Below are 19,334 nucleotides of genomic sequence, written 5' to 3'. Positions count from 1 at the left end.
GCTGGCACTCTGCCGCTTACACCACACCTCCCTTCCCCTGTGTCCACCTACTCTCCCGACATAGCTCCACTGGTCTCCAACTCTCAGTCCTCCTGCCCAGCCTCCTAAAAGCTGGAGTCACAGGAGTGAGCTCCCACACCTGGCAACAATTTATCTTTTTTGTTGTTTTGTTTTATTCTTTTTGAGCAGAAAAGGCCACATGGCTCCATCTCCAGTTAACCAGCAAAACAAAACAAAAAACAGACTGGGACTGGAGGTCTGGCTCAAATGGTAGGACATCAGTCATCAAGAAACCCAGGGAGAAGATGAGGCTCTGAGTTTAAGTCTCTGTATCAGCACACACACACACACACACACACACACACACACACACACACACACACACACAATAGATGGAGTTGCCACAGACAGGGGAGAGAAGAGTTCCACTGCAGAAATGTTCAGACTAGTCAGGCACCAGCTAGTCTGTAGCTCCTAACTACTCAGGAGATTAAGATCTGAAGATTGTGGTTCAAAGCCAGCCTAAGCAGGAAAGTTTGTGAGATTCTTATCTCTAATGATCCACCAAAAAGCCAGAAATGGAGCTGTGGCTCAAGAGGTAGGACACTAGCCTTGAGCAAAAAATCTCAGCCATAGCACCCAGGCCCTGAGTTCAAAGCCCCAGGACTTGCAAAAAAAAAAAAAAAAAGATGAAAAGTAAATTGTAAAAAATAGCAGATGGCCCTGGAGAGGCCGTGGTGGGGGAGGCTACTGGAAGTAGCCAATAAGAGCTGTGGAAGGAGAACGGGACACTGTGGTGGGAGGGGCTAGTGGATGTAGCCAATAGGAATGGAGGAGGAGACATGGATCCTGTGGTGGGAGGGGCTATTGAATATTATCAATGGCAGTAGAGACGGGCTACTGCATGTAGGCAGTAGGTATGGAAGAAGAGGCATGGAAGTAAATTTCTTTTTAATACTTTTTTGTCAGTCCTGGGGCTTGAACTCAGGGCCTGGGGCACTGTCCCTGAGTTTCTTTTGCTTAAGGCTAGCACTCTACCACTTGAGCCACAATGCCACTTCTGGCTTTCTCTGTTTATGTGATGCTGAAGAATCGAACCCAGGGCTTCATGCATGCTAGGCAAGCACTCTACCACTAAGCCACATTCCCAGCCTTATTTATTTTAAGCAGTTGTACAGAAAGGTTTCAATTCCACAAGTCACATTATGAGCAAAATGCATCTTGATCGAAGTTACCCCTTCCATCTTTCTATCTTTCCCAATACCATTCAAATCCTCAAATTACCTAGTTCATTCTTTTTCTTCTTTTTGTGCCAGTCTCAGGCCTTGAACTCAGGGCCTAAGTGCTGTCTCTAAGCTTTTGTGTTCAAGGCCTAGTCCTCTACCCCTTGAGCCACAGCTTCATTTTGTTAAACCGCTCATTGTTCATGCACCCCTCCCCTGACTACATCTTCCCCTAGTGATCCGCATGACTCTGTACTTACACATAGGAGAGAAAACACACACCATTTGTCTCTCGGAGCCTGACTTACCTCACGTCTAAGTTGCTCCATTTTCCTTCAAATGACATAATATCATCCTTTCTGACAGATGAGTTATAGATAGATGAGTTACAGCTAGATATATAATACATATTTATTTGTGATTATGTATTTATATATATAACCCACCTATCAATCAATCTACACACACACACACACACACACACACACACACACACGCCTCCCCTGTGTGGCTTCAAAGTAAGAGAAGAGGGAGAGTCTGAAAGACCCTGAAGAAGAGAAAGAGCCTGAATCTGATCAGTGAAAGTCCTCAGAAAAGGCTCAGTGAATTGGGCCAGGATCTATATTAAGAGGGCTACAGGAGGGACCAGGGAGGTCCTACAGAGAGTTGTCTTCTGTCTTCCTCCTCCTCTCCCTCTTCTTCCTTTCTTTTTTTTTTTCTCACTTTTTTGCTGGTCCTGGGGCTTGAACTCTTGGCCTGGGCGCTGTCCCTGAGTTTGTGCTCAAAGCTACCACCTTGAGCCACAACTCCACTTAACTCCCCTTTGGTCCCTCCCTCCCTTCCCCTTACTGGGGTTGTAACTTAGTGAAAGGACTGTGTCATACATCCAGCCCTTATTTGCACTGATTATATCACTTCCTGCCTAGGCAAGTGACCAGGTCTGAATGCTCTTATTTTAGCATTCCCACTCGTAGCTAAGATTACAGGTGTGCACCACCACACCCAACTACTTTCTGCTGGAGACTGCTAACTTTTCTCCTGGGGTCTAGCCTGGAACTGTGATGCCTTGCTAAATCTCAGCCTCGCAAGGAACCTCCTGCACTGCCTAGAGACAATGCTGTTCGTTTGTTTGCTTGTTTGTTTATTTAGTTGGGGGGCACTGGAGCTTGAACTCGGGGCCTGAGCGCTGTCTCAGAGCATTTTTGCTCAAGGCTGGTGCTCTACCACTTGAGCCACAGCTCCATTTCTGGCTTTTTGGTGGGTAATTACAGATAAGAATTTCAGTTTCCTGCCCAGGCTGTCTTTGAACGCGATGCTCGGACCTGAGGAGCCTCCTAAGTAGCTGGGACTCCAGGAGTGAAACACCAGCGCTTGGCTCCGCTGCGGGACAGAATGGAAACTGCTCTGGGGAGCGGGGGTTCTCCGGGAGAGGACGAGGATCCTGACCTTGAGCTTGTGTTTGACACCTGCCACCACAAGGAGCTGCGGAGCCCGTTGCCAGCCGGGGCGTCCCCAGCCGCCTGGCTCGGGTCACCGCCGCCCTCCGCACCTGCCGGGCCGCGCCTGCGGAGCGCGGCTGCCCGCCGCTCCGTGGGCTTCCCGGGAACCAGGACGGCGGGGTGGGGCGGGGGAGGCAGGGCTGGGCCCTGAGAGGGAGGACGCCGGCGAGGACGGCGGAGGGGGGGGCCTGGAGGCCGCGCCGTCGCTGACCCCCGCGATCGGGGCTGGAATGACCCCAGAAGGCAACTTCGGGGACGCCAGGCCAGGTTCGGGGAAGCTGCGTTCCAGGACCTTTTAGGCCTCGATTTGACCCGGGCGCCCTGAGCCCCTCCGAGCGCCCCCGCCTCGAGGGCGTGGCCGGCGGCAGGTGCCGGGGGCGGTGCCCCGTTCCCGGAGGCCCGTGGCGGGTCAGAGGCGCGGCGGGAGCGGGCGGCGCCTTGGGGCCGCGGGCGCTGACACCCCAGCTTTGAGGACAGACGTTTCCAAGCTGCTCCCCACGCCGGACACCGAGGCCTCCAGGCCGCCGGGCAGCCGGAGCCGGGGGTCTCCGGACGAGCGGGGTCTCCTGGAGCCCCCGGGGCCGGAGCTCAGGGCGGAGCCGGACACCGAAGCCCACAAGCGACCCCCAGACCCCGACATCGGGATCCTGGGGCCGGAGAGCAGAGGCTCGGGGCGGGACGCGGCTGGTCCGGGGTCCCGGGCCGGGTCTGAACCAGGCGTCCCGCCGCGTGCTGAGACCCCGGCCCCTGGCCCCGCCCCGGCCCCCGCGGCGCCGCCCATGGAGACGCCCATCGAGCGCGAGATCCGCCGCAGCTGTGAGCGCGAGGCGAGCCTGCGCCGGAGCCGGGGCCTGAGTCCGGGCCGCGCCGGCCAGGAGCTCGTGGAGCTGCGCGTGCGGCCGCTGCTCAGCCGGCCGGACCCGGGCCCCGCGCGGCCCCGCGCCCTGGAGCGCGCGCGGGCCGGCGCCAGGATGCGGCGCGACGTGGAGCTCGAGGCTGGGCGGCAGGCGGCGCTCGTGCGCCCCGCGGCCCCGTCGCTCGGCGCGCGCCCCGCCGCCCCGCCGCCCCCGCCGCCGCTGCGGGAGCTCCGGCGCTTCTTCGAGGCCGCGGCCGGGGACCCCGCGCTGGCCCGCGCCCCGCCGGCCGACGCCCCGTCTTTGCTGGAGCTGGAGGTGCGCGAGGCGCTGGAGCGCGAGCGGGAGCTGCAGCGCCAGCGGCGGGACGTCTACGGCACCTCCGAGTTCGGGGAGCCCGCGCCCAGCCTCACCGGTAAGCCGCCCCGCCTGGGACCCCCGGCTCCCTCAGATCTTGTGGGCTCCTCTGCTGGGGCCACCCTGTCCCTGGAAACTTCTGAGCCAGTTACACCTCCACCTGGCACAGCCGCGCTCCGCGGCTCTCGCCCGGAATCCCAGCCTCTCTGTGGCTGAGATCTGAGGATTCGCGGGTCGAAGCCAGCCGGGGCAGGAAAGTCCGCGAGACTCTGACCTCCAATTAACTTCCAAAAAATAAGAAAGCCACAAATGGCGCTGTGGTTCAAGTGGTAGAGCGCCAGCCATAAGTGAAAAAGCTCAGGGACAGCGCCCAGGCCCTGAGTTCAAGCCCCAGGACCCACACGCATGCTCACACAGAGCTAAAAATCCCAAATCCACATCACCCTGGCTGGGGAGGGGGCAGGGGACGGGTTCCCGGGGACCCTCTGTCTGGCGCTCTGGGGCCCCCCTCAGCCCCAGTCCATTGCAACTGGGTGGAGGCCTCCGTGGGACGTTGGGGGCGGCGGGGGCGGTGAGCACCTCTGCGTGTTTAAGGGGAGTGGCTGGCTTCCTCGATCTGGCTGGTGACCAGTGGGGCGACACCAGCTGAGCGTCCCCCACCTTCCCCGCAGCCAGCAGGGGCAATGGAAAGTTGGCGGTGATCTGGCCACCTCGCAGGAAGGCCTCGGAGAACGTCCTGGACCAGGTGCGGAGCCCCACCCAGCCCCCCATGTCTCTCCTCCTGAGCCTAATGGGGCCCCCCATGCCCTCCATGTCCCTCCTTCTGGGCTAGATGGGGACCCCGACCCCTATGTCGATCATCCTGGACGGAGCGGGGCCCTCCACGTCGCGCCTCGTGCCCCTCCCTGAGGATCCAGCACGCTGGGCAGGAAAGGCCCAGCCTTGTGGGTGGGCCTGGGGCCCAGATGAACCCCCTGCCCTGGGATGGGGTGCACGGGTCCCTCAGGGGGGACTTCCCTCTGTCCTCTCCCCAGAAGGGGCGCAAACCTTGAGGTTTGTGACTGGGACGCCTGGCAGGAAGAACCAGGATGGGGACGACCGTCGGAGGAGCGAGTCGGGCGCCCTGTGGCACCCTCAGGAAGGCTTGCAGAAGATGGGGTTCCCCCCTCCCCGGGAACGTGCAATCGACCGGCCCGCCCTTCACCTTGACTTGGGGAACTTGAGTGTGCGCTGGGAAAATAACCAGCGCTTGTCAGCCTGGTGGAAGAAGAAACACCGCCCTGGGGCGGGGCCGGGGTCACCCCACGCCCCACCGCACAAATAAAGCCCTGCCTCTCCGCAGCACGCGAGGCGTCTGCTGGGTGTTTCAGTCCGGTGTGGGGCGCGAACGCCGCGAGGAATGAGGAGTGCACCCCGAAGGCGGGGCTCCTGAGCAGCCTGCCACCTTCAGGAGGCCACGCCCCCAGGAGGCCACGCCCTCCCACGCCACACCCCCACTCGCGCCTGGCCGGCCGGGCGCGCAGATTCCCTCTGGCGGCCACGGCGGCGCGGAGTGCGCTGTGCCGCCACTTCGCCCTCCCGGCGGGACCCCAAACTTCTACAGAAGCTCCGGGCTCTCCGCCCGGCTGCACCCAAGCTCCCCAGCCTGTGATGTCGGGCTGTCCCTGAGCTACACATCAATAATAGCTCACGAAAAAATGTGCCGGTGAGTGTCCGCGAGCCCCCTCTGTGACGTCCGGCTGGGCATCCCCACTCTTCATTTTGGGGGGGGGGGTCGGTGGCTTGAACTCGGGGCCTGGGAGCTGTCCCTGGCCTCTCTGCGCTCAGGACAAGCGCTGTACCACTTGAGCCATAGCGCCACCGTGGTTTTTGATTAGCCAGTCGAGGACAGGGTCAGAGTTCCTGTTTTCCAGAAACAGCTGGAACCAGGGCAGGCTGGGGGCGCAGGGTGCCTGCCTTTAGTCCCCAGCGGTGGGAGGGTCGCTGGGGCTCCCACGAGATCAGGGCCAGCCTGCCCAACACATTGAGGCTTTGTTTCAAAAGAAACAAACTGAAACTGAACCCCAGTCAGGGAAATAGAAATGTAGGGGCTGACGTTGGAGCCCGTGTGAGAGCCCTTGTGTGACAGCTACTCCAGCCTGGGTCTGAGCCCGAAACGTTCCCCACCTCCCAATGTGAACTTTAATGGAGTGAGACTATTTAAAAGAAACTTTTCTTTTTGTCTGCCCTGGGGATTGAACTCTGAGCCTGGGTATTGTCCCTGAGCTCTTCAAGCTCAAGGCTAGCACTCTACCACTTGAGCCACAGCACCACTTCTGTCTTTCTGGTGGTTCATTGGAGATGAGTTTCACGGAATTTCCTGCCCTGGCTGGCTTTGACCCTCGGTCCTCGGATCTCTGTCTCCTGAGTAGCTAGGATTACAGGTGTGAACCACCATGCCCAGCTCACAGCTTTTTCATGGTTCTCTGGCAATAGGAATCTCTCAGACTTTTCTGCCCAGACCAGCTTAGGTCTCAGCCTCCTGAGTAGCTAGGTTTGCAAGCATGAGCCACCAGCACCTGGCTCAGAAGAAACTTTTAAACTGTGCAGGAGGGGAGAGAAGGATCGGCCCTTGGCTGATCATTCCCAAGTTCTGGTTGATTGCTCATCAGAGAACATCTTAATTGTCTGCAAAGCCGCATCTGTGCAATCTCAAGACTGACTCAGGCTCTATACCCAGACCGGCCTAGAACTTTTTTTTTTTTTTTTGCCAGTCCTGAGGCTTGAACTCAGGGCCTGGGCACTGTCCCTAAGCTTCTTTCTGCTCAAGGCTAGTGCTCTACCTCTTGAGCTATAGCACCGCTTCCTTTTCTGTTTATGTGGTGCTGAAGAATTGAATCCAGGGCTTCATGCATGCTAGGCAAGCACTCTACCACTGAGCCACATTCCCAGCCCCTAGCCTCCTGTAGCTTTCTGTAGGCTGGGATTACTGGTGTGTGCCACCATGCCCAGCATGGCTACTGTTTCACAGCTTCATACAAATGAACTGAGACTAGAAAACATGAGGTAAATGGAAGCAATAAAATCCAGTTCTGTAGTCCGGGCTGTCCTTTAATCTTACCTCTTGAACGTCATTCTCTCCTAGGCTGGGATTACAGATATGTACTACCATGTCCTGCTCCCAGCCTCTTCTATGGTCCTAGCAGGGAACTAAGAACTAAGCACTTCAAGACTTAACAGTATTGCTTAAATGTAGACTAGAACTTTTCTGACTTTCCTGAATATTAAGTTCGACTGAGATTCCTCAGCCAAGAAATTTGGAAGGGGACATGGGAGGGTTATTTGTGTGTGTGTGCGTGTGTGTTTCTCTGCTCATGATGGAACCCAGGGCCCTTACCATGCTAGGCAGGTGCTCTGACACCAAGCCCTGCCCCTTACCACATAATCATATCCCCAGCCTCTGACCTGTGTGCATGTGTGTGTGCTAGGGCTAGAACCAAGGGCTTCGCACTATCACATTGCTTCTTTGCACAAGGCTAGTGCTCTACCTTTTGAACCACAGCTCTACGTCTAGCTTTTTGCTGATTCATTGGAGATAAAGAGCCTCAGGAACTTTCCTGCCCAGGCTGATGTCCAGCCTTGAACCTCAGATCTCAGCCTTCCAAGGAGATGTGATGACTGCTGGAGCCGCCAGCTGGGCTGGGCTGGGGGAGATCTGAGGACATTCTCCAGGATGTTCTGCCACCGGCCATGCTGGAGGGCCAGCAAGGTATCAGCGCTGGCTGTGGAGTTACTTGAGGTGCCTGTGTTAGAAATGTACTCATCTGGCATGCACAAGCACCAGGTTCCATCATCCCCAGAGCTGCAAAGAACTAGACAAAGCAAAGCCTGCTCCTGAGTTCGAGTTCCAGTCCTGACCTCATGATGTCACTGCTGGGAAAGTTCCTGAGTATCTCTGCCAGGGACACCAAGCTCATTTCCTCGCCCTCCCCACTCCCACTGTTAGTGTGGTTTATGACGACCAAAATGGACTTGGCATGACCACACGTGTGTGTGCGTGCGTGCACACACACACACCCTCCACACACACCTAGATATAGCTCATTCGTTTTCTCACCTGGCTTGTTGAAATATTTTTTTCCTTTTGACTGCAGCGCACTCACCTCTTTTGTTGTTGAAATATTTTTGTTTGTGCCCATACTGGGTCTTGAACTACCGGCCTGGGTGCTGTTCCTGAGCTTGTTTTTTCATTCAAAGCTGGTGCTCTACGACTTGAGCCACAGGTCCACTTCCAGCTTTTTTGCTGGCTAATTGGTAGGGGGAGTCTCATGGATTTTCTTGCCCAGGCGGACTTTGAACTGCGACCTCAGCCGCTTGAGTAGCTGGGATTACAGGCTTGAGCCACCAACATAAACAAATAAATGTACAGCCCTGGTCTCCGTTGTGTGTGTGTGCCCGTCCTGGGGCTTGAGTTCAGGGCCTGAGTGCTGTCCCTGAGTTTTTTCACTCAAGGCTGGTGCTCTACCACTTGCGCCACAGCCCCACTTCTGGCTTTCTGGGTGGATTAGTGGAGATAGAAGAGTCTCCCGGGCTTTCCTGCCTAAACTGGCTTCTAACTGGGATCCTCGGATCTCAATCTCCTGAGTTGCTGGGACTACTACCCTGAGCCACGGACGGGGCGCCCCGCTGGTCTCATTTCTCACTCGAGGTTGCCCCTGGGTGGCGGAGGAGCCTGGGGAGTTTTCCCCACAGGAAGCAGCTGCGATGGGAAGAACCTGGTTCAAGTCCAGGCTCCACCCCTGCAGCACAGGGTGCCAGCTGCGTTCCCTTCCCTCAGCCCCGAGTCTCCTCCCGACTACGAGTTCGAGATGTCATTCCAAACTGAGGCTCCCTAGGGTTCTCCCACTCCGTCTGCGACAGGCGCGCACCCCGCGAAGTACCGGAGACGCGCCACACCCCAGATCTACAAACTAAGAGAAGTCTGCTCCCGCCTTTCCGACATTTCGCGAGGTACGCCGGGTAATGTAGTCTTTGAACGCTGCAAGGAAACAACTTCCGGGTTGCAATAGGGCAGTAGGCGTGACCTTAAGTCTCTTCCCCCAGTGGGCGTTGAATTTCCCAGCTACCGCCAAATTGGGGTTTCCTGGGTTCCGGTTGTTGACAGGGGCCGCTACTTCCCTTTTTCTGCTTCATGGGAGCTTCTGCGCATGCGCCCCGCTCGTGCCTGGGTAGCAGGCAGGCGAAACTACAACTCCCAGAAAGCCGCGCGAGCGGGCGCGACTCGCTTTCTCCGGAGCGTGGCTTTCCTGGGGGGCGTGGCGCGGCGCGGGAGTGGACCGGAGCCCGTGACCTCTTTCTTTCTTTTATTGAACACGAAACTCAAGTGTCGACGCTCGGGGTTCCGCGGCGAGCCGGTGCCGGCGGGGCTCCGTGCGGACCGGGAGGCCCAGCCGGAAGCCGTACAAGGCGAAGCTGGGGTTTCTTAGGAAGTCCAGTGCAGCTCTGCTTTGCCTTCTCTCCTGGAGCTCGGGACTGATAGGCTCCTGCTCCCATCTTCCTCCTCCTAGGGGTTCAAGACCCGGGTGCGGCCTGGGCCGGGAACTCCACCGCGCTCGGGGGCCGGGCCGGGCCTGCCTGGCCTATGAGGACCTGAACCAACAGGTCGGTGGCCAGCATGTGCGATGGCTCCTCGAAGCCGATGGTCAGCAGCTGTTGGTAGTCCCCCGGTGGTTGCGGGCACAAAATCCTGGGCAGGGGAGGCAGAGAGGCCTGGACTCCATCCCCTTGCCCTAGGGAGCCCCTGGGGGCGATAACACCCCCCCTCCACTTCCCCCTTCCTGGGGAAAGTTCTTTCTTAGTTGTGGATGAGGAACTTAGAGACAGTGAAGGCGCTCGCTGATTGGCTAACTGTCCCGAGTGAGCCAATCAGGCCACTCCTCACTGTGTGTCCTTGCACAGAGTGACTCAACCTCTCTGAAACACTTGTTTTCTTCTTTGTACCCTGGAGCGAGCAGATCTCCACGGGTGGTTTGCACCAGCCTGCCTGAAACACTTCCCAGACCACCAGAAAAAGAAAAATGTTCTTGTGGGCATCAACTGTGCTGCTAGCTAGACTCTGGAGACTGCAAGATTGAGATGATGGAGGTTTGAGGCCAGCCTGGAGAGCAAAGGTCCTGGAGACTCAGTCTCTAAAATTAATCAGCTGAAACTGGCAAGAGGGTTGGCCATGAGTAGGTAGGCTGAGGGGCTCTGTGTTCTACCCCTGGCACATACACAAAAGGCTATGGTAAATACCCCAGGAAGCAATGGGCTGTTGGTGATGGAGTCCTACACCTCCCTCCAGAAACCACACCCACTTTGCCCAGCCCCCTACCACGAATAAAGGTCATCCTCCGATGGTCCCAGGGGCACCCATCGGCCAATAGACCACAGCTTCTGGATTTGGGGACAGGAATTGGCTGGACTCTGGCCGGTGTCTTCCCACGTATCTCGGTAGCACAGGAAGTAGCTGGGGGGAGGAGGGGAAGGGCATGAATGAGCGATCAAAGTTGCCCTGAAGTTCTCCAAAACTCAAGATGTGACTGGATTTTCTACCCTCCCCCCCCACACACACCTACTTTTCAGCTGAGAACTTTTAAGCCAAGCACTGGTGGCTCACACCTTATAATCCTTAGGTGGCTGAGATCTGAAGATAGCAGTTCAAAGCCAACCCAACCCTGGGCAGGAAAGTCAGTGAGATTCTTTTTCTCCAATGAACCGCCAAAAAGCCAGAAGTAGAGATACACCTTTAGTGGTAGAGCATCCATCTACCTTGAGCCTTTTAAAATACTAAGGGAAAACACCTAGGCCATGAGTTTAAACTCCAGGACTAGTACCAAAAAAAAAAAATTATTTTGGTCGGAGTGTAGAGTTAATAAAATATAAAAGATTGAGAGTGCTGGGGGGGGGGGGGGGGAGCAAGGGAAGGGGTAACATTGTCCAAAAAGAAATGTACTCTTGGGCTGGGGATATGGTCTAGTGGCAAGAGTGCTTGCCTCGTATACGTGAGGCCCTGGGTTCAATTCCCCAGCACCACATATACAGAAAACAGCCAGAAGTGGCGCTGTGGCTCAAGTGGCAGAGTGCTAGCCTTGAGCAAAAAGAAGCCAGGGACAGTGCTCAGGCCCTGAGTCCAAGCCCCAGGACTGGCCAAAAAAAAAAAAAAAAAAAAAAAGAAATGTACTCTTAACTTTTGTAGGTGCATCACCTTTATAACAATAAAATAAATAAAAAAAAGATTGAGCCTGGCACCGGTGGCTCATGCCTGTAATCCTACCTACTTAGGAGGCTGAGATCTGAGATTAGGGTTCAAAGCCAGCCTGGTCAGGAAAGTCTATGAGACTTTGATCTCCAATAAAACTACTCAGAAAAAGCCAGAAGTGTGGCTCAAGTGGTAGAGAGCACTTGCCTTGAACACAAAGAGGCTCAGGGACAGTGCCCAGGCCCTGAGTTCAAGCCCCAGGACTGAATAATAATAATAGATTGAGTGTGTAGCTCATAGAGAGAGCATCTACATGGCATGCACTAGGCTCTGAGTTCCAGCACCCCGAAAAGTTCTGTTTCCTGGTTTTGCTGTTTTCACAAATAGCAAACCACGTTGAGAATGAGAGGCCCTATCCTGGTCTGTCGCTTCAGAAGGGGATGACTCTGGGAAGGGGACTCACTAGTCCACGTGGGGATCTCGACCCTGGCTGCTGGGCTCCGGGGTGACCTCCAGGTTCCACCGCATCTTCTTGTAGAGGTACCTGGGGAAGCGCGCGGCCGTGTAGGGTGTGGGGCTGCAGTATCTGAAGATGGACACTTCGTGGGCGGGGCTGATGGAGAACCTCCCGCAGAAGAAGCAGGAAATGCTGGTGGCGAGATGGCAGAGGGAAACTGAGGCTGGCTCTTGAACTCTGTGCCCCCATCCCCCACGTCCCCCAGCCCTGTCTCCTATGGCCCCACCTAAGGGGATCTGTCTCCTCCAGGTCTACGAAGCCGAAGGAGGCATACATGAAGACCAGCTGTTCCAGGCGCAGCGTCAGCTGCTGGGAGATCTCCAACAGCTGCGGGGGGCGGGGGGGAAGGGGGGGTGCTTAGGGGTGTCGGCTGGGCCTCAGGCCACGGCCCTCCAAATCCCCCCCCCTCCTTGCCCGCACTCACCCCCTTGCGGATCACCTCCTGCAGGCCTCCGTAGATGGGGGGCACGCTCCTGCCCGCGGCCTCCAGGTACAGAAAATAAGGTTCGCACATCTTCAAGAAGGTGGGCATGGCCTTTGCCAGCTGCTCCTTCTGGACGCGTTCCCTGCTGCAGAGAAAAGGAGAGGAGGAGCCCCCCTCCCCCCACTTTACCCCCCTCATACCCTTATTGCCCTGGGAGCAGTTCTCAGACCCACCTGTGTGTGTGTGGTGGGGGAAGCACTTAGGAAACTTAAAATGTTGACGCCGTAGGCTTCGGGGTGGGGGTGGGAGTGGGGGTCAGTGGTGGAGAGATTGCCTGGCAGGGGTGGGGACTGAGGGGTGGAAAGAGGGAGAGGGGAAGGGGCAGAGACAGAATCAGTTCCCCAAAGTGTCTTTGGCATAAAACTCTGAAACTGGGGGTCCCAGTGGATAGGAAGGGAGTTGGGAAGTGCTCATCCCTTTTTCTCCCTGTTGTGGTCATGGCATCGTTACTTTGGTTTGGGGGTGTCTCCGTGGTGGCTGGGGGCTAGCCTAATGGAGGTGGGCTTTGCTTAGGGGGCGCAGATTGCAGAGCCGAGAGGGGGCCAGGCCTGGGGCCCGGGGTCACCACTTGAGGAGCGCCTCCCTTCGGGCCCCCTCGTGCTGGTGATCCTGTCACCTGTAGGCGGGGAGGGGGCGGTGGCTCCCCTCACCTGTACAGCAGGTAGCTCTGGAAGTCGTCGGCTTTCTTGAGCAGGTAGCGGAGCTGGTCAGTGACCGGGCTGAACATGGCGTCCAGGGCCAGGCGCGCCGGGGCCGGGCCGGGCTCTGGCAAGGAGGGTTCCGGGGAGGGCGTAGGGGCCGTGGGCTCCAGCGGCGCCTCCCGGGCGTCCCCGGGCCGCAGCTCGGCGGGGTCCTCGGGTCTGGGAGGGGGCGACGGCCACGAGGGGTCTGCGCGGCGGGGCTGTGCCCCGGGCTCTGAGCCGTCGAGGGGTGGCGGTGTCTCCGCGGGGCTCCGGGAGAGCCAGGGCTCCGACGCCATAGCGGGGGTCCGGCTCGGGGGTCGCCCGGCTCCTTAAGCCTGGGCTGGGGGCGCGGCCCTCTCTGACCCGCCCCGGGCTGCACCTGACGCGGGGCGTTCGCCTCATTTGAATTTCAGCGCGTGGACGGGCGGGGCGGGCACATCCGCGGGACCCCGGCATCGCGCCCTTGGCACGGGGCACTCCGGCACCCGCGGGACCCCGGCATCGCGCCATTGGCATGTGGGACCCCGGCATTGCGCCTGTGGCTCGCGGGACTCCGGCATCGCGCCCCTGCGGTTTGGGGGAGCAGGCTGCCGCCCAAGAATCCTACGGCGGAGGAGAGCCTGGCGGGTGGCCAGCTGGGAAGAGAGGGGCTGTCAGGTATCAGGGTGCCGAGGCCCCCACCCCTCTGTTTGTCTTTCTCGGGCAGGTGCTGGGGACTCTGAACTCTGGGCCTTAATCGTGGCCCAGGACTTTTCCCTCAAGGCTGGGCCTCTACCACTTGAGCCACAGCTCTACCTACTTCCAGCTAGTTGGTATTAATTGGATAAAAGTCCCCTAGGCCCTGGGGCTGGGTGAGGGGTGATCCTCAAACCTCAGCCTCCTGAGTGGGAGGGATTACAGGCACCAGCCACCAGAGCCAGGCCTTTTCCTTTTATGAACAGGACACTTGAGGCCCAGGCACCCACCACTGACTTCCTCCTCCAGCAGAGAGCTCATCACCTGCAAGAGCTGACAGGTATGCAGCACCGCTGTTAATTATGTACAAAGAAGGTGAAGCCCAGTGATGGCAGCTCATGTCTGCAATCCTAGATTCTCAGGAGGCTGAGATCTGGGGATGTGGTTCAAAGCCAGATGGGGCAGGAAAGTCCAATTAACCACCAGAAAACCGGAAGTGGTACTGTGGCTCAAGTGGTAGAGCTGAAGAACTCAGGGACAGCATCCAGGCCCAGAGTTCAAGCCCCACAACCAACAAAAAAGAAAAAAGGAAAGCAAAAAAGAAAGCTCAGAGACAGCAAGCCCAGGCCCTGAGTTCAGATGGGGCAGGAAAGTCCAATTAACCACCAGAAAACCGGAAGTGGTACTGTGGCTCAAGTGGTAGAGCTGAAGAACTCAGGGACAGCATCCAGGCCCAGAGTTCAAGCCCCACAACCAACAAAAAAGAAAAAAGGAAAGCAAAAAAGAAAGCTCAGAGACAGCAAGCCCAGGCCCTGAGTTCAAGTCCCAAGGCTGACCAAAATAACCCACAAAAAAACAAAAAAACAATGGCCCCTCCTGCCTGTAACCAGGGATCCACAGGAGGCTGAGATCTCAGGATGATCATGGTTTAAAGCCGGCTCCAGCAGGAAAAGTCAGGCCGACTCTTTAGCATCTCCAATTAACCAGCAAAAAGCCAGAAGTGGAGCTGTGGCTCAAGTGGGATAGCAACAGCCTTGGTGCAAAACCTGAGTTCAAGTCCCAGTACCACTGTCTGCATGCATGTGCACACACACAGTCAACAAGTGTTAGGGCAGGTGCTCCACCAGGCACGTCTCTGCTGACTGTAGATATCTATAAAATGGCTATGAGCCTTCCTTCATGTGCTCCACAAAGAGAACAAGCAAGAAGCCCATAAAGCGTGGCAGTAACTGTTAGTCACTTAAACACTTACACACTCATCATGTACTCTGGCAATGGGGAACACGTAGCTCCCAACAGGTGAGGAATCTGTGTTTCTGTTTGGAGCGATCGCTTTGCTTTCTTTTGCAGTAGTCCTGTGCCATGAACCTGGCCTGGGGACTGTTAACCAGCGCTTTTGTTAAAGGCTGGCACTCTACCACTTGAGCCACAGCTCCACTTCTGGCTTTTTGCTGGTTAAAGGGAGATAACAGTCTCAAGGAGTTTCCTGCTCAGGCTAGCTTTGAACTGCAGTCCTCAAAGCTGTTTCTCCTGAATTACTGGGATTACAGGTATAGCCACTGACACCCAGGTTTTTTTTTTCCTCCCTCCCCCACCACAACCCCACCCCCCCAAAACAGACTGTGGCACTTCCTATTTTTTTCCTTTCCTTTTTTCTTAAAATTTTATTTAAAAAAAACCTCCGGTGCAATATTAAAAAGCCATACAGCCAGCTGGAGCGAAAGACCAACAGAGAGAGAGGCGAGGAGAGGACAGAGGACCTCAGCTGCACCCCCAGGGGCTGGAAAGCCGGGGTGCTGCAGGCTGGGGGGAAGGGGCTGGGGTGGTGGGGGAGAAAGACCACCCACCCAATGGACAGGCAGAAGAAACACGTATACAGGATACATCCGGCTGAACAGAGGGAATCTTGGGAGATAGGAAGTCCCCCCCTGCCCTTTTTTTTCTCCAAAAATGTCCCAGGCTGGGGGGGACCAGGCTGGCCTCCTGGGGGGAGCGGGGAGATGAATGACCAGGCTGAGTCCACCCACACTCCACTGTGTAGTGGGGATGTTTTAGGGGGGCAGGTTTGTGAGACAAAGAAAGGACAATGCCCCTCCCCCAGAAGTCTATTCCGAGGGCTAAAAGCCCCCCCAGTCCAACTCCTGGACTCCGGGGGTTTGGGGGGTGAGATGGGGGGCCGGAATGGATTTGGGGGTGGGAAGGGCAAGGCTGGGCGCTCAGCCTAGAAAGCCGTCGGGGTCATCGTCCTCAAAGTGGACCTGCTGCAGCACCTTGATGTGGTGCTCGTAGATTTTCAGGGCGGGGCCCAGGCGGATGGACAGGCCGGTCAGCACGTCGGTGCGCTGCATGAGCAGCAGGGACTTGCCGTCGATTTCCTGGGCAAGGGGTAGACGAGAGGGGGGCAGGGGCAGGGGCAGGGGTCAGGGCAGGCAGGGCTGAGGCCGGGCTGGAGTGGGGGGCCTGGGCTGGGGCTCACCTGCTCCTGGAAGGCAGTGGCCTGCTCAGGGAAGCCGGCCTCGGTGAAGTACTCCACCACGTCCATCACCGTCCACTCCACCGGGTCAGCCGGCTTCTCCTTGCGGCCCGGACTATGTCAGAACAGAGGATCCTAGTGAACATCCAGGCTTGGGCAGGGGCGCCGCCCCTCACAAGGCTCTCAGACACCCCAACTTACGGGCAGCTGAAGGGAGTCCCTTCCGCCCCAGGGAGGGCTGGCTTTCCAGGGGGCAAAGGCACAGGAGATGGAGAATCCGGGCCAGTGGCGACAGAGGCTAGGAAGGGGAGGGGGCAGGACAACGGTCAACCGGCCCGCAGGCCCCAGCCCCACTTGGCATGGCCCACCCACCACAGGCAGACACTTACCGGAACCCCCTTCCTTATTCATGGAGGCCATGGAGAACACCTGGCGGGAGGCGCTGCCAGGTGCGGGTCCCCGCCCTTCGTCCTGGCCCTGGTGGGAGCCACCAGACGGCCAGTCTTTGACCCTCTCCTTGGCACTCGGGGGGCCCCGCTCGCCATTGAGCTGGTGGTGCTGGGCACCCGCGGGGCGGTCACTCTCGGGGACTTCGGAGCCCTCCGACACGTCATCCTCCTCGTCGTCCTCGTCGTCCTCGTCGTCTTCCTCATCTTTCTCAAGCACGCGCTCGTCTCCACCTCTCTAGCAGCGGGGGAAGAGGGGCGCTCAGGGCCGGTCTCCCCCAGCGCCTCGCTCCGGGGGGCACCGGGGTCCTTCGCCGCCTCCGCGCCCGATTCCGACTAACTTTTACGCTCGTGGGAGCCCCGGGCGGCTGGACGTCGCCAAAGTCACCCCGCACCGCCCCAAGGGGTCGCAACTGTCGCGAGGCCGCGTCCCCCCTGCCGTCTCTCCCCGCGAGGAAACTGAGGCTCGGGCGAGCGCCCGTCGCTCGCCAAGGTCACCAGGCGCGGAAAGCCGCCGGGCACGCGCTCCCAGACCCGTCCCCGCGGCAGCCCCGCGCCTCCCGGGACTCGCGGCCCCACCGCCAACTTCGCCCGCACCTGCCCGCCGCGCGGCGGCCCCGCTCCCGGCGCGCTCACCTTGCTCCGCGCCGCGCGGGCGCTGGCGGCCGACGGAGCCCGTCCGGGCCTGTCCCCGCGGGGCGGCGCGAGCGCTCCGAGGCGGGCGCGCTCCGGGCGGCCCCGCGCCGCCGCCTCCTCCTCCAGCAGCCCCTGCACGCGGCCGCGGGTCAGGCGGCCGCCGGTCCCGCCGCTGCCCCCGAGGTAGCGCACCACTTCCCGCAGGCTCACGGGCCGCGCCGGGCCGCCGGCCCGCGCCGCGCCCCCCTCCGGCGGCGGCGGTGGCTGCGGCGGCGGCTGCTGCTGTGGCGGCGCCGGCGGCGGCGGCGGCAGCGGCGACTCCCGGGCGGCGGCGGCGGCGGCAGCGGCGGGCGGGGGGGCGCGGCGCGGGCCGATCGGGGGCGCCGCCGCCGGCGGGGCGGGGGGCGCGGGGGGTGGCGCGGCCAGGGGCGCGGCCCGCTGCGCGCGGGGGCCCGACTGCGCGGGGCCGGGCGAGGGGGGCGCTGTGGCGGCGGCCGCGCGGGGCGCCCGGGCCGGGGCGGCGGCGGCGGCGGCGGGCGCGGGCGGCGGCGCGGCGGGCGCGGGCGGCGGCGCGGCGGGGGCGGCGGCGGCGGCGGGGCCCCCGCGGGGGGCGCGCGGCGGGGCCGGCGGGGTGGCCCCGCGCCGGGGCGGCTGGACGCGCGCCGCGTTGCGGTACGAGATGCTCCCCTTGTAGCTGACCCGGAGCACGGCGCGCTGCTGGATCAGTTTCTCCAGCTCGGCGCGCGTGCGCTCGGGCTCCGGGCCGTGCCGCCGCCGCACCATCCGGCAGATGCGCTCCAGGTCCGGCCGCGCCTTGCGCGAGCGCAGCGAGTCGATGGTGTCCAGGATCCACTCCTGGTAGTGCGGGGACGCGGCGGACGACGAGGCGGCCGCTGCCGTGGTGGCGGCCGCCGCCGTCTCCGGCGGGGGCAGGGCCGGGGGCCCCGCCATGCCTCCCGCCCGGCCCGGCTGCACCGTGCGCGCTGCCTCCCTCCCAGCGCGGCGCCCCGCTCCCGGCTCCCCTCCCTCCGCCGCCGCCCGCCCGCCTCCTCCGCCTCTCCCCCCGGGGGGCGCAGCGCCTCGGCGGAGCGGCGGCGGCGCTGCTGTTTCTTCGCAAAAAAAAAAAAAAAAAAAAAAAAAAAGCAGAAAAAAAAAAGCCGGAGAGCGCGAGAGCGAAAACAGTGCGAGAGAAAGAAAAGCGGGCGGGAGGTGTGCTCACACTCACTCGCCGCCCGCCCGCCCGCCCGCCGCACGCACACACGGCCCCGCTGGTGCTGGGCGCGCGCGGGGCCGGGATGCGAGGAGCGAGGGGAGGAGGGAGGGGAGGAGGGAGCGCGGCCGGCCCCTCCCTCCCGCCGCTCCCTCCCCGCCGCCGCCGCCGCCGCCGCCGCCGCCGCCGCCGCCGCACGCGCGCCCGGGACACTCGGCCCCCTCCCCGCCCCCGCCTGGAGGAGGAGCCGGGCTCCCGCCCGCCCCGCGCCCCGCGGCCGCGCTCCCTCCGCTCGCCCCGGCCCCCCCTACAACTCCCGCGCGCTTTTTAAGGAGGCGCCGCGGAGTTGGCGCCGGGGCGGGGGCGGGGGAAAGCGGCGGGCGGGGGAGGGGAGGGAGGGCGCGGAGGGCGGGGGAGGGGAGGGGGCGGGCGGGGCGCGCGGGCGGCGCTCGGTCGCCCTCCAGCCATTGGGCGCGGGACCCAGACGTCCCCGGCGCCCAGCCCCCTCTCCACGCCTCCCGGCGCGCTCGGCTCCCGGGACCGCACTTACCGGGAACTCGCTGCCCGGCCGCCTCGGCCGCGGGCGGCGCGGCCGCCGCCCCTGCGCCCCTCGGAGGCGCCGAGCTCGCGCTCGGGGACGCGGCGATCGGGGCCCCGGGGCTCCGCGCTCCGCCCCGGGCCGCCCCCGTCCGGCCTCGGCATGCGCCGCGCGCCGGGCCGGCGCCTCCCTCGAGCGCCCCCTCGGTCCGGACGGGACCCGCGGAGAGCGGAGCCCCGGCGCCCGGCGCCCGGCGCCCCCCGGGGCGGGGCGGAGGGCGTGGCCGAGCCCGCCGTCGGGACCCCACGCCCGCAGCCCCCCGACCTGCGGCGGGGACCGAGTCTGGAACACCAGCGACACTTTTTTTTTAAACAAAACTTTATTGGTAATAGTTCTCAAATATGTTTACAACAGCACACGGTTCGGGAGGAAGCCTCGTCCCTCGCGGCCCAAAGCCCGGCGGCCCGGCCCGGGCTCCTCGGGGTGGAGAGGGGGTGGGAAGGGAGAATTCGGGGTGGAT

The 19,334-nt window shown here is 60.7% G+C and overlaps 3 protein-coding genes across 4 annotated transcripts; 1 reads left to right on the top strand and 2 right to left on the bottom strand.

Moving 5' to 3' along the window:
• The first annotated feature begins 3,115 nt into the window (after window positions 1-3,115).
• Misp3 (MISP family member 3) lies at window positions 3,116-5,277 on the top strand. 2 transcript variants are annotated; one of them, XM_048342413.1, is made up of 3 exons: window positions 3,116-3,991; window positions 4,605-4,678; window positions 4,968-5,277. In XM_048342413.1, the coding sequence occupies exons 1-3, from the start codon at window positions 3,502-3,504 to the stop codon at window positions 4,983-4,985; spliced, it is 582 nt and encodes a 193-aa protein (XP_048198370.1). In that variant the 5' UTR covers window positions 3,116-3,501; the 3' UTR covers window positions 4,986-5,277. The 2 variants fall into 2 exon arrangements, with proteins under 2 accessions (XP_048198370.1, XP_048198369.1); XM_048342412.1 differs by having other exon boundaries at window positions 3,310-3,991; window positions 4,528-4,678.
• Window positions 5,278-9,210: 3,933 nt separating this feature from the next.
• Window positions 9,211-13,132, bottom strand: C3H19orf67 (chromosome 3 C19orf67 homolog). Its single transcript, XM_048340668.1, has 6 exons — window positions 12,804-13,132; window positions 12,094-12,238; window positions 11,896-11,996; window positions 11,616-11,801; window positions 10,286-10,420; window positions 9,211-9,658 (listed from the first exon to the last, which is right to left on the bottom strand). Exons 1-6 carry the CDS (start codon window positions 13,130-13,132, stop codon window positions 9,484-9,486), a joined length of 1,071 nt encoding a protein of 356 aa, XP_048196625.1. The 3' UTR covers window positions 9,211-9,483.
• Window positions 13,133-15,145: 2,013 nt separating this feature from the next.
• Window positions 15,146-18,409, bottom strand: Samd1 (sterile alpha motif domain containing 1). The gene is made up of 5 exons (XM_048342389.1): window positions 17,067-18,409; window positions 16,374-16,668; window positions 16,186-16,282; window positions 15,988-16,099; window positions 15,146-15,886 (listed from the first exon to the last, which is right to left on the bottom strand). Exons 1-5 carry the CDS (start codon window positions 18,015-18,017, stop codon window positions 15,728-15,730), a joined length of 1,614 nt encoding a protein of 537 aa, XP_048198346.1. The 5' UTR covers window positions 18,018-18,409; the 3' UTR covers window positions 15,146-15,727.
• Window positions 18,410-19,334: the final 925 nt, after the last annotated feature.

The sequence above is a fragment of the Perognathus longimembris genome, chromosome 3 (genome assembly GCF_023159225.1).
Source record: "Perognathus longimembris pacificus isolate PPM17 chromosome 3, ASM2315922v1, whole genome shotgun sequence".
Lineage (NCBI taxonomy): Eukaryota > Metazoa > Chordata > Mammalia > Rodentia > Heteromyidae > Perognathus > Perognathus longimembris.
Note: the sequence above shows the minus strand (reverse complement) of the source record. Positions and strands in the feature narration are given on the sequence as shown.